The sequence below is a fragment of the Nothoprocta perdicaria genome, unplaced genomic scaffold (genome assembly GCF_003342845.1).
Source record: "Nothoprocta perdicaria isolate Ctin4 unplaced genomic scaffold, notPer1 scaffold_48, whole genome shotgun sequence".
NCBI classification, from domain to species: Eukaryota; Metazoa; Chordata; class Aves; order Tinamiformes; family Tinamidae; genus Nothoprocta; species Nothoprocta perdicaria.
Window position 1 is genome coordinate 313,827 of NW_020455732.1, and position 13,999 is coordinate 327,825.

The 13,999-nt window shown below is 39.1% G+C and overlaps 1 protein-coding gene across 1 annotated transcript in view; it reads right to left on the reverse strand.

The window, feature by feature from the left end:
• Positions 1–62: 62 nt before the first annotated feature.
• FAM135B (family with sequence similarity 135 member B) overlaps positions 63–13,999 on the reverse strand; it is a 100,352-nt gene continuing 86,415 nt past the window's right edge. Inside the window, exons 10-18 of the mRNA XM_026047162.1 lie at positions 12,212–12,366; positions 8,343–10,404; positions 7,723–7,889; positions 6,489–6,580; positions 4,046–4,143; positions 3,597–3,748; positions 2,771–2,881; positions 1,625–1,738; positions 63–314 (exon numbers count right to left, since the gene is read on the reverse strand). Of these exons, the coding sequence (XP_025902947.1) occupies positions 109–314; positions 1,625–1,738; positions 2,771–2,881; positions 3,597–3,748; positions 4,046–4,143; positions 6,489–6,580; positions 7,723–7,889; positions 8,343–10,404; positions 12,212–12,366 (3,157 nt within the window). The 3' untranslated portion in view covers positions 63–108. The remainder of the gene's footprint in view (positions 315–1,624; positions 1,739–2,770; positions 2,882–3,596; positions 3,749–4,045; positions 4,144–6,488; positions 6,581–7,722; positions 7,890–8,342; positions 10,405–12,211; positions 12,367–13,999) is intronic.

Sequence of the window (13,999 nt, forward strand, 5' to 3'; positions counted from 1 at the left end):
CGCTTTTTCGATCGATCACTATTTTTTTTTTTTTTTTTTTTTTTGGCTAAGAGATTCTACTCTGCTCAACAAAATGCTTTTTGCTTCTGTTACCCAGTTCTTCAGGCACTATTTGAAGTAGTTGAGTCCTGCCACGAGGAAAAACTTTTCCAGGAAAAGTTCAGAGTCCAGCACTGCAATGTGGGCTGCACGACCGATCAGCGTGTTGGCGGTGTTGGGCAGAGCGTGGAACACATTGTGTCGTATTAAAGTGCAGTCCTTCGCCCCAATCAATGGCTGCAGCAGGTTGTTAATCATTTCTGCGTAAACAGGACCTGAAAAAACATATTTTTTTCAGTGTCACATCTACCTCACAAAGCTGTTTCTTTCCTTATGATATGTTTTAATGACAGTGATAATTGGGAAAATAAGCAAAGAAATGCCAAAAAGTAAATGCCTAGAGAGCAGCCCATTACCAAGTTTAGACAAGTGCTTAAATCTAAGAGGAGACATTTCCCGCCCCGGGAGTGATGGTGAAGCTCCTCAGCATTCACTCTCAATTCTTCTGGAGCAGATGGAAATTTACCTTCTGGGAAAGAGAGGTGGAATAACACTGCTTGTGAAGCAGAAAGAAAAGGGGGGCTGGCAAGAAACAAAAGCCCATTAGGGTTTCTCTGAGGAATCTACTTCCTCAGAAAGTCAAGAACATCATACATTTCTAAAAATAGTTCAGGAGTTTATACAAGAGAGACGGCTCAGGAAAGATGCCATATTCATGATTAATCTGTACTGAATGTAGACCTGACTCCCACCCTGAGAAGCAACCACCTGAGTTAGAAGCTTGCTTCTGGATTTTTGAAACAGAGCTGTGTTTTGTTTAAGATATGAGAAGGAAATCATGTTGACTCTTAGTCCTAGCTGCCTCTTTGAACTTCCAAAAGTTTCTTCTATTCCTAGTTAATCGTAGTGGTAAAATGAGTATGAAACTACCCCACAAATTATTTTGAAAACAATTGTCAAACTGAAACTATAGAGCATTTTTATAATAAGGSGAACTGTCAATAACAAAGGCAATAAATGGGAAAGCACACAGTCTGTGTTTGCAGGAGAGATAGATTTCTGTTGGCATGTGTCTTGAGATGCCTGGCAAATTTTATTACTAAGTAACATGATTTGTAATCTGATTGTCATTGAAATTACACTGAGCTCATCCAAAGACTGTTGAAATCAAATGGAAAACCCACTGACTTCAGATGTGTTTAATGAGATTTCACTATGTGAAGCAAAGTTGAGACAATACAAGCARTTCAGCAGACTGAAGAAAAACAATGTTGGGAACTAGTTCTCTTCTCATCACTTTCCTTCAAATAAATTAGAGCAAAAGAGCAGAAAAGGTAAGAGCCCTTTGATTGCAACCTGACTGATTTTTTTTTCAGCAGAGAAAGAGCTTCCTTAAAAGTTTTTTTTTTTTTTTTAAGTGATTTCAGTCATTTTGTGTGGGAAGAGAACACTCTTTTCCTTATCAAACAAACATTAGAGTTTCAATCATTCTCATGAAAAACCCTTTTGATGCAAAGACTTCACCTACAAAAAATCATCAGAATTCTCAGCAGCTTTATAAACATAGAAAAGGTCTTTCACATACCTGTGTGTCTGTCTTTAAGTGCATTTTTGCACATTTCTATTCTTGCTGAATGAAAGGGTACATATCTGTCTTGAGGTGAAGCCACTAATACAACATTTTTAAAGTACTGAAGACCTGTGTCAAATAAATGCATTAAATATATTCATCACAATAATGCAGAGCAATGAAAAGATATATAATATCAGTATGACTGGGCCTCGTTCTCTCACATTTTCAAATCTACAGTGTAGAACAAATGAAGAAAAAAACTGAAACACAGCACGAATTTGTAAGGATTTCATCTACTTGTTATTTAGATATGCTCATACATGTTAATTTTATATCAGAAAATAAACAAAAAAGAAAACTGGCTCTATTCCAATGATKGCTAATTAAAACCTTTATCTTGCAAACATTTATGTCTCTGAACAGTGTAAATAAAATGAACATCCCCACTATAGTCAGTGCGTGTACTTTCATGGATAAGTAGATATAGTTGGGTACGGGTTCCCTCTGCTTCCTCTGTTTGTGGCCTTCTRAGCTCAAATTTGGCAGAAGAAAATGGAAACAGATGATGCAGTTTATTAGTCCAGAGAGTATCCTCAACACAGCAGAGCTATGTTTTTGATCTTTCTCCTTCATTCCTCACRGAAAAGCTGATGAGGACCAAGTCTTTTCCTTCCTAAATTTTCCAAGAATTGTGTTGCTGACTCCCTCTAYTAAACCTGACTGAAACTACTCATCATTTTCTTAGACCATCCTACAATGAAATTGATTAAGTTTATAAATTCCAGTCTGGGCTATCAGGTAGCACAGTACAAGAGTTGAGTGCTACTACATCCAAACTCTATTTTTCCAGGGACAAAACCTTTATTTATCACTTACTGCATATCCAGTTGCCCAAAGTGGCAAAATCACAGATTGATGTGGCTCATAGCATGTGCTTGGGAATTCTTGACATTGAAGCCACCCTATGTAGACCCAATTTGATTTGAGCATGGCAGTCAAAAGTAAATATCCCACTGTGCCCCAGGACATTTCCAGAACATTTAAAGAAAAATCAGTGACTAAAAGCGTATTTTCTTTACTTTCTGGAGAGCACAGTAAYACAGGTCAACTTTTGGAACAGTTGTTGACATTAGCACATCCACTTCAAGCACTACTTACCTGTTTTTTGGCTGAGCTGATAGAGGAAACATTTGCGCAGATCTGCATTGTCCCTGAAAGTCAGTTGCAAAAGTGACCCCGATTTTTTCAACTTCTGCATGAGCCACAGACCTAGAATGACAATTGATGCACTTAATTATTTATTTATTACCACTGTTGACAATTATTAATTACAGGGATAAACAGATGTGCCTATTATAAAATATATATATATATATATATAAAACTGAATATTCTAACTGAAACAACACTATATCCTTGTTTCCTCTTGTATTGCTAATCAACAAGAAGAAAAGTCTAAGGGTCTTGTTGTGTTCTCGCATATCATGGTAATACGAAGACTCAGAAAGTTCAGACTTGAGATTCCTCTCACATGTCACTGTTAGTGTCTTTCTCAGACTTGGAGATGTCTGATTTTACAGGCAGTACAAAGGATGTGGAAAAGTAATACTGAAAGTAAGATCACTTTTTGCTTCTGCACAACCCTGGCCTTCCCAGGGAACATGGTGAGGGGCATAGCAGGTAACGAGAGCCTGTCTCATTGCTGCCCTCACAGTGCCCAGGTCAAGATAGCAGGATGTATTCAAGGGGTAGCAAACAGCCTCTGGTGACTGCACTTCATCATGTGTGCACAGGAAATTTGGAAAGTACAAGCTGCATGACACTGAACCCAGCCCCAGAAGTAAATCTCTATGGGTTTTAAGTCTGCAGCACACACATATTTACTACAGCTTCAGTGTAGGACTTGTGTCATCACAGTTTACTGCCGCTTCTAGGAAGCATGCCAAAGAATAGAGCAAGCCCTGGTGCTCCCATTAACTCTTACCTGTACTAACCAAAGCACTGTTGTTGTAAAGGGTTCCCAGGTGAGGCCCAGAGAGGGACAGGAAGGTGTGTAATTTGTTGAGGTAATAACGAAACCTGGGTCGAGTTAGTACAGATCGGATGATGACATTGCCGAGGGAATGTCCGATAAAACTGTTAGGAATAACACGATTATATTAACACCAAAGCAATAGGTATTTTATTTATATTTCATGTAAGGGTGACATTTTTCTCTTAATGGATTATATAAAAGTTTTAAAGTTTTAATTAACATGTTACCTTTTCATATTTTCTTCATCCTCTAGATACTCTTCTAGATGTAACAGCATAAAGACTCATCTCACTGATTTTAATGTCTTTTGACATAGGACATCTTTGGAAAACTAATTCCACTGAATATTTCTTTTGACTAGACACAGTTACAGACCATTAATTATCAGAATACTTTACCTTATTCGGGATATGGAGAGGTTATATAATTGGATATGCTGAATAATTTCATCCAATAATCGATCAGTCATTGTATCAAAATCAGCAAAAGTATCAGTCTAGTGAAAAAAAAAAAAAAGGAATCAAATCAGTTGGTGAATTAAAATATATTGCATTTATTAATGTAGGCCATTGATATTTTCAAAGTAAAACACAAGAAATCTTGGGTATTTSAATTAGGACGAGAATCATACTGGGTTCCTTCACAGACCATGGAAACAGAGCCTCTGGAGGACAATTCATATTTTAAGGGGCRTTAAGTTGCCTTTCATTATTACTTCTCTTTCTTCACTGACTGTACTTCATTCAAAATTAGTCATGTGTCATGGCAGGAACAATGCCATTACAATTTGTTAATAGTACAGTTAAAAATACTTGGTCGTTTGATTTCAGGATCATTACTATGTCTTAATGTGGCCTGATGTATCACTGGAGCTGAGCTAACGCTCAGCCTCTACAGGTCCTGAACTGTGCATGTGGAAGAAAAGCCTTTGGCATTTAGGATTTAACAATTACCAGGATAAAATAGTTTACAGTATTATACATTGAAACATGGGTTGTGTCAATCTGAAGGCTGTGATCACAAAATTTTTAGGCCATTTTAATGAAAAGTCATGCGCTATTCAACAGTTATCAGTAAGAGAATGGGTGCCAGAAAAAGATAAAACACTTTGCTCTTTGCCACAGTGCAGCCAGTTATGATGCAAATACAAAACAAAACAAACAGGAAAAAATATACTGTCCAGCCTATAGAACTGCAGGCAGATCTTCTTATTCAGAACTGTGTCATTTAGCAATCCAGTTGAGCTCTAAATCAAATTTGTAACTAATGAGATGCCACAAAAACAATCATCAAATATTGGAACAGCTATTCAGAGCAAACATATCTAGCAATTAATGCTTTTGTGACACAACTCATCTTGCTAATTGCAGCTCTTGCAAAGGAAAACATGAGCATATTCAGTTTGCAACACTGTCTTAAAATTAATGTTCTCATAAACTACAAATAGTCCACTAACCTCCCGCCTCTTTGTTTTGTTGGCACTGATAATTAATGATTTCCTCCTGTGCTTATTATCCCAAATTTTTCAGGTCATTTAAAGGTTGAAAAATACCAAGCCAAATGTTAATTGCAAACAAAACCTATCCAGTGTCATATTTCACCAGGTTAGGTGAAATCCTTCACTATCATTTGAAGGTAAACCTCAGCTATATAACTGAATTCATAAATGATTTCAAGTGTGTTTCCAGGGCAGGACAGGGGAGAAAACAAAAACAAAAACAAAAACAAAACAAACAAACAAACAAAAAAAAAAACACCACCAACAACGAAAGTGTTGACAGGATCAGGATGCTTTAAAATATGTAGATAACCATCAAGCCATGTGTGTCCTAATCCTAATTTTAGTGCCTATTTCCAGTTTCCACTGGACTAAAAAGAGCACTAAAATAAAAAAGAAGACTAAAACTTCTTATTAGAGGCTTTGGATAACAGTAAACTGAGATGTTTCAAGAACTAATCCTTTCATCCTTGGAAAACAGAAGAGCCTTTAATGCAAGTCCGAAGTAGTCTTCTCATYAACATCATCATAATAATGTTTTCAGGGCCAATCTCTTACTGAAAGAAATGTGTCCCGGAAGGTGGCAAGTTCTCAGCTTAATATCAACCAGCCCTTGCAGAACAAAATAATAATGACAAAAAAATCTGATCTGTTGAGTAAAGAAAGTTGGGAAGTTTTTACTTAAGTTTCTCAGATCTCCGCAAATCAGAACAAAGTTTTTGACTGACCACTGGAAATTGTCTTATCTTGTGTATAAAGGTATCCCTCTGCATCATAAATGTGGATTCATTGCAAAGTTGAATTCATTCATGATTCTCTGTTTATAGTAGAAATGATTTTTTTTTTCTAGAAGACTTTTTAATCATTCAAGGAAACAAATCTTGTAAATATTACTGCAGGGTAAACAGGAGCTGGTGGGGTAAAAGAATACAACAGCTGCTGCCTTCTGCTGGGTATGTCACTTCCTCAGGAGAATTAAACATCACTGAACATGCTGTTTTATTTGGGTGTTGTTTACACATGGCATGGAGCAGGCAGATACACTGAATTGCTATGTTTGCAAAATGGCAGGATAAATCAATTAACTTCTTTGAAAGTCTAATCCTACAGGTGCTCATGTCGGTTAAAGTACCTTAGATTTCAATGCTAAGAATATTTTATGGTTAGTTTAAACACCCTGTCAAGAGAGTTGGGATTGGAACTAGGCTTTTTACAGAACCCGGCACAAAATCCCGTTAATTTCCCAGTACTTTGGTCTCCGCCAACTTGCTGAAGGTCACATTTCAGGAATGTCAACAGCTTGAGAGGCACCTAAAGAAATATAGATACTTGTTCTGTACTACCTGGTTTCTTTCCGACATTAGGAAGTCCAGTTTTCCACCTGGGAGCCCCAGTTCTATAAATGTCTTTACCAACCGCAGATCTGCACTGTTGCCTAGAAATAAATGGCACTTAATCAGCTTCACTTCAGCAGCAAAACAGCTTAAACTTAAACAACTTAAACAAGTTAAACTTTCATCTACAGATTCAACTTTAACWTTCATCATTTTACAAACCTTGATTCTGCTGAATGCTGGGTGCTGCTAAGACAAGCTCAAACGGGCAGTAGTTGAAATTGAAACCATACATTGAAACATCAAGATATGAAGATCAGCAGCACCCTGCTTAGCTGCACAGGAGACAGGTGGACCTCAGCCTTTGTTTGCTAGGGGGTACATGAGCCACGTAATAGCGGGGAGGAAGGTGCAAAGACCAGTGCCAAGCTGGCTCTGTCTCCTAATCACTGGAAAGCCACAAGCAGCCTCTAAAAGGCTGGAGTCTGACATTCTTAGGCACTTTCCAAGGTCTTCTGAAGCATCTTGTTGAAGAAGCAGGCACCTATGCCTCCTGAGGAGGACATTCCTGACAGCTGGATATCGAACGGGAATGTTCAAGCCGTTGCTAGAATCAGTTGTTTCTCCCCTTTTAAGAGATTGTCGATTATTTTTGAGCCTCATTTGCCCCTTCTCTGTAGTCTCAAAACCCAAGCCTTCTCCTTTCCATTAAAACATACCTAATGGAGGTAAAACATACCTCCATTAAAAACATCCCTTTTCAAGGGATGTTTCAGCTTGAATGTATTAGCTTTCTGTTTAGCAAACATGTGTTTTAGAAATTCCAGATGATGCTTTCCCTACAGTGAATAATGATTCCTATTCTCTTACTTTCTAAAGCAAATCATCTTCTATCCTATAATAGTATTTTTTTAATTTATTTTAACCATGATTTCACCTTGATGATATAGTGCTAAGCAACAAACATTGTCAGAATGATAAAAGTCATTCTAATGCACAAGTAAAGATTGTTTTACTTTACCTTCTGTTTAAGCAATTAAAAGAAATATCTCTTACAGCAAATATTTTATGTTCACACAGATTCTTTATTACAGTGAACTACAGAACATATAAAGGGCTAAGCCCTTAGCTAAAGTAAATGCTTTTTGTTGACTCTCTGTTCTTTCATATTAGCTGAAGATATACCTTTTCTTCCATGTACACCAAAATGACTATAACASATAGCAATTCTGCCCAGACTTACCATCCAGCCCATGGACACAGACAACCAGGTGAATTCCATCTTCCAAATTTTCTTCCTCTTCCTCTGGTGGAAAATATGGGATATCAGAAGCTAGTACAGATAAGTCACTGTACAGAAATCCTTCAATCTTCATTTCTTTTTTAAATTTTTCTTTGGCCTGATAAAAACTGGAGAATACATTAATTAATTGCAGTAGAACTGGATGTTCAACAAAAAGCCTTTCAAAAAGAAATAAGGGGAATGGTGCTTGAAAGAAATGACATCTGCAGCTCTAAGACAAGCTATGGTATTGTAGTGGTGAACTGGCTACTGGGTGTCAATGGGTAACCTTGGCTTCATGAAGGTCAAATTTTGAAAAGATTTTGGGTGCCTAACTGCCACTGATTTCCATGAGGTTTAAGGATGTAATACCTTTGAAAATCTGAGTCTTTCTGTGTTTCAGTCCTTGCTGCCTACTTAGATTACTTATTCTGAATAAACCATTTGTCTAGTTAGATTATTTTACTCCTCCGGCAGCAATGCATGTGTACACTATGCTCGGTGCATTAGGGCCCTGAACTTGGTCAGGGTCTCTTGGCATTGCAATAACATCAATTAAAGAAATAATTAGACATTCTTACTTCAGCATCCTTTCATTGGCCTCTTCATCCATTTCATTTGAACTGGAAGAGACAACTCCAAAAGAGCCCAGAGGCTGGCGCGTGATGGGAAATGCAGCCTGCTTTGAAGAGAAGCCGACTATAGCTGGGGTCTCCTTGAGCACGGAAGAGAAGGGAAGACATGTGGCAGTGCAGGAGACAGACAGGTTAACCACATCAACAGACTTTCTGCTTTCCAGTGCTACCCCTTCCATCGTCGCTGAGTGAAACCCGGTGCCATTAGCTACAAGTTTATGCTCTTGGTTGTCAAGTTCCTGAGGAAATTCAGCCTGGTGGGATCCCACAGCAGGCTGTGCTGAGGTGGGTGAATCGTTGAGTTCAATTTCTTGCAAACCTTGCATTTCTGGATATACTGCCACACTTTCATCAGCAGCAGTGTTGTCACGCTCTTCTTGMACTGGGCCAAATTTGGTGGAGGACTCCAAAGGGGCTGGAACAGGATAGCAAAACTCTGGCTCCAGTTCCATGTCATGTGAGAAATTCTCCTCTCCTGATACCCCTAAACTGGAATAAAAGCCTTGCTGTATGTTCAAACTCTCTGGCTTAGGCTCATCTTTTGGATCCTCAATGCATGTATCAAAATTACCTATGTTCATGTCCAAATAACTACAAACCCTTGGTGTTTTTAAGCTGCACTTATCATTGCTCTCCACTGACTGGCATTCAGGAACATCATATCTGAGTTGCTTTTGAGGTGTTTCTGCACATTCCAAACTGCAATATGTCTCTGAAAAACCTTCTTTCTCCTCTTCCTCTTGTAACTCAGTGTTACTGCTACTGTGTTTGGCAGAGGGGTTTGTGTGCCCTTTTGGTTGTGGTCGACCACTTTCAGTAGCAAGCTGACATCCAGAAAAGTTCACAATTAATGGACTGTCTCCATTCTCTGTCTCTATGCAATTTTTTAAGTTTTGTCCTGAAGCTCCATTGGGCACTTCACTGTGTTTGGATATATCCACCTCCTCCATAGGCTCTTCCGGGCTACTGATCTGAGGAGCTGAAACAGATTTGGTCAGTTTGGTAAGCTCTACTTCCCTCTCCTCTTCCTCAAAGGGCAAAGAGCTAATGGATGTGAGCGATGCTTGGATCCCGCTGGGCAAGCTAGTATTGCTTTCTGTGTGGCCACCCTCCAGGGAATTTCGGTGAATGGCATGTCTCCGTACCAAGTGGTGCAGGATCTCTCGATCACTGGGCAGCTCCAGTGCCCGGCTACGGGCATCAGACCACGCCACTGAGCTTGGTTCGCTTTCAATGCCTGAATCAGATATTATTGAAGAGGATCTTTTTATAACCCCTGACATCACGGTAAACTCTTCACTTTCCTCAGCTCGTTGTTCCTTGGTGAACAATTTCATTTCAATGCTGTGAGCGGGCAAAGCTTTCAAAACAGGTAACAGAGCCTTAGCATCTGGGTCCGCTGGTTTCTCAAGACTAGTTAGTTCTTTTARTGCAAGTTCAGATGGAATGAAATTATTTGCGGGACAAGGAGATTCAACTGTTTTATTTAATTCAGTCCTGCTTTTCAAGCCATCAGTTCCACATGCTCTGCAGTCATCCTGAGCACTAACAATTAACATGGGTTCACTTTTTAGAGAATCCTTATTGCTAGGTTTCGTATCTCCAAAGGTAACATCTGGTGCAAGTCTACTGTCTTTTAATGAAACATCCTCAGATGTTTTCAAGTCCTCTGATGTGTAATCTGTATTGCCTGGCTCCGAGTTAGAAGCAGTTCTGTTACTTGAAACAAAAATATTTTTGGGTTTCCTTTGGCCTTCTATGTTTGCTGTACATACCTGAGATGTGGAGTGCTGGTTTAAACCATTAGCTGTGTAAGCAGTACCTTCAGTACCACCATATATGCAGGAGGGATTCCCATCTATTCTATCTGTGTGAATTAGTAGGGTACCTTTCCCAAAGTCTCCTTTCACTTCTGCATCATCTGATGCAAAATCTTCCTCGTTGCCTACTGCATCCACCTGGGTATCTGCGGGAACCTCAAAATCTGGGAAAACATCCAAATTCTCATCTGAAAGAAAGAAAGAAAGAAAAAGAAGTGATACCTTCAACAGTATAATAAATTACCCCAAGATGATGTGAATCTTTCAGAAACAATTACAAGGCCTAAAAAGCTATGCATATTTATACTACACAAATTACCCATATTTTAGACATATGTAAAAAAATGTAAATGTCAGAGTGTACATAGTTGCTATCAGCAAGAATAACACCAGCTAARCAGTTGTGTTTAGGCAAAAAGAGACTATATCAGTCCAGATAGCCCAGAATAATTTTATATACTCTTAATGATTTCTACAGCAAAGGTAGGCCATTCAGAGGAGGCTCTGCAAGCCTGCTGTCATGCTTCATAATACAGAGTACAGATCTTGCTCTTCAGTCAATTTAATTATTAAAATATCTGTAATGAGAAGTGTTAAAATTAGGCAGTGTGGTAGTTCTTCTAGAGTGGAAATTTGGGACCTCAAGCCATATTTACTGAACTATGATCACTCACTGTATTAATACTATCACTTCATTTTAATCTTAATAGTTAAAAATGTAACCAAGAACTATGAGTTTTTTACCACAGATTTGTGGAACTAAATCAATTCTTAATTAAAAATCTGATTTGAGTATTTTTATGAAAATGTAGTGCTGCCTTTTAGGGACATGTTGGGTTTTATGTTGAAATTATTCAAGTGAGATGTTTTGTTCTGAGTTTTTTTTACCACTAGATGTCACACTAGGGATGAAATTCACTGTGTCAGTTTTCCTCTAAATTTATAATCTCAAAAAAAAAAAAAAAAAAAAATCCAAAAAAATTTCTTTCCCTTCTGGATTTTATCTCCATTTGTTGTAGTTTACTTTCTTAACTTGATTTCTCTGAAGATAAAAAATATTAAATTGCAGGAAATACTGTCTGGTTTGCTGCTAAGAAAATCAGGAATTTAATTACATTAAATAGTGGTCATGATGTATTAAAATTCAAGCAGAGGACTAGCCTATAACGCTAAAGAGAAACTCACTGAGATCTTTTTTCATCACCAGTGACAAGGACAGACTCATTTTTTTTAATGCCACCTCATCACTTCCTGCAACAGGAACAGATTTATTTCCTTGGGACTTTTCCTTCTTCTCTTACATTCTCAGTTAGAACTTATGTCCTATTTTCTGACAGTTGCTGGAAATCTGGGTGAAAACACACCATCCTGTTTATTCCTGGCAGAGTATTTAGGCATCTCTCYAGCCTAAAGAGAGATTTAGGTTGAAGCCTCTGAAACCTCTGAAGCCTCTCTCCAGCCTAGTCCCTATACCAGAGCCGCAGCTGCCCGCTTCAAGTGACCACAGACACAGCTGGCCAGCATAGTATGACCAGATAGCAAAATCCAGGCTCTGTTTCCATGTTGGTCTATATAATCATGGCCATGCCTCTCTGCAGTTTTTCTGTGCTCTCAAGAGAGCCCCACTGTATGTATATGTTATGGTGGTCTACTGGAAGAACCTATGCTGGTGCAAGACTTGGTTGCCATGGCAAACACAGACCTGAGTGCATACTGCCACCACATAAATAAGCCAAATTGGTGGTATGGACTTGCTAAAAGGAAATATCTCACTCCCATTCCCAATTCTTCATATCCCTTCCCATACATCTCTAWGGCAAGAAAAAGAATAACTTGTGTGGTGAGGTTAGTTTTCAACAGTTTTGGTGATTTAAATCAGAATAGGAAGCAATTAGATGAGTGCCAGAGCCAGCACAAGGTAAGTGATAGCTCATGAAGGGAAGAGGAAGTGGAAAYGCTCTCTACCCAAGCTGTGCTTTGTCGTGTTTCACTCACCTTTGCAAGGCAAATCCATGTACCTGTCTTCAAATATAACCGGGAGTGTGTTACAGTCCCCATCTATGTCGAGGCATTCTGCTGGCAGAGGGGGCATGCTGGTGAAGTACTCTGAATTCCGAATTTCTGTAGAAATATGTCCGTGACTTTGGATCCTGGCAGCAAAATATAAAAGCAATTGAGCATCAGAATAATTTCAGTACTGTTTCTCAGTCATCCTGCAAGACAGGCCGAAAATTTAGARTGGCAGCTAGATAGTTATGGTTATGGATAGTTATGGATATTAGGGTAATATCACTTAAAGTCTGTATTAATGACCTATTAATGATAATATTAAAAGTGACAGGATGGAGTCCGCTTACACTCTCAAAAAGTTTTTTGCAGATAATACCAAACTCGGAGATGGGTAGGTTGATATGCTAGAGGACAGGATTTCTCCTCAGTGGGATGTGGGCAGGCTGGAGAAAGGGAGATATTGCAAACTCAGGAATTGTCCAATAAAAGCACATGCCAGATTGTGCACTAGGGATGGAGTAACCCTATGAAGCAGTTCAGGCAGAGAGAAAAGTTGATATAAAGAGTTTTTTTTCAGGAGTTCTCAAGTAGGAGGTATAGACATCATGGAGCCAGAAAATTTAGTGGCTAAAGGGTGACAGTGAAAGAGATAACTGATAAGAATTGTATCATGGGAAATTCCAGTTGGACATTAGGGAAAAAAAATAAAAGGAAAAAGAAGACTACCGAGAATAGTCAGTAACTGAAATACTGTGGAATGTGGAATCACCATCTTTGGAGATAGTCAAAATGTGACAGATAAAGCTCCTAATCTGATTTTGGTCCAGAATACGGTCTAAATAATGGTCCTGTTCAACCTTCTTTATTCTATGATTCTATGAAACTGTCAGTTAGAATTCAGTTTTAACCTCTTTAATTTCTGTGGCCATGTCACAGGATTTCAKCATATCAGAAGGCCTCAAAGATACACACACATCCAGTTTCTTCCACCAATATTACTGACTTTGTCCCCTCTTTCTGTCTCAACTACAGCTTAGTTGGAGAAGAGGCAGTATTTTATGGTAAGGAGATATCAGCACTCCAAAGAGAGGTCCTGAGAGTAGATTGAGTTGACTGAGTTAGAGGTGCCAACAGATTGCATTCTGTTCATCTCAAAACCTGTCTTTTTTGGGGGAAATTGCTACTGCTGTCTTTGTCGCAGGTTATTCTTGACTACTATTACTTGTTATAAGGATCACCACAACTGGCTGATACTGAATTCCCTTGTGAGATTTTCTCTGCAGCAAAGGAGGCCTATCACTCTGACTGTTGCAAGGGCTTTAAAAACTCAAATGCAGAAAGCAGCAATCAAAAATCTATTTGAGTAGGGCAATGAGGAACAAGGCCAAGAAGCACAAATGGGGGGGCTGACCTGCTAGAAAGCAGCTCCATGGAGAGGGACCTGGGAGTCCTGGTTGACACTAAGTTAACCATGAGTGAGCAGTGTGCCCTCGTGGCCAAGAAGGCCTATGGCATCCTGGCCTGCATCAGGAGGAGCGTTGCCAGCAGGTCAAGGGAGGTGATTCTGCCCCTCTACTCAGCTCTGGTGAGGCCGCACCTGGAGTACTGTGTGCAGTTCTGGGCACCCCAGTATAGGAGGGACTGGAGCTTCTGGAGAGGGTCCAGAGAAGGGCAACCAGGATGATTAAGGGAATGGAACATCTCTCGTATGAAGAGAGGCTGAGTGAGCTGGGCCTGTTTTCTCTGGAGAAGAGAAGGCTCAGAGGGGATATG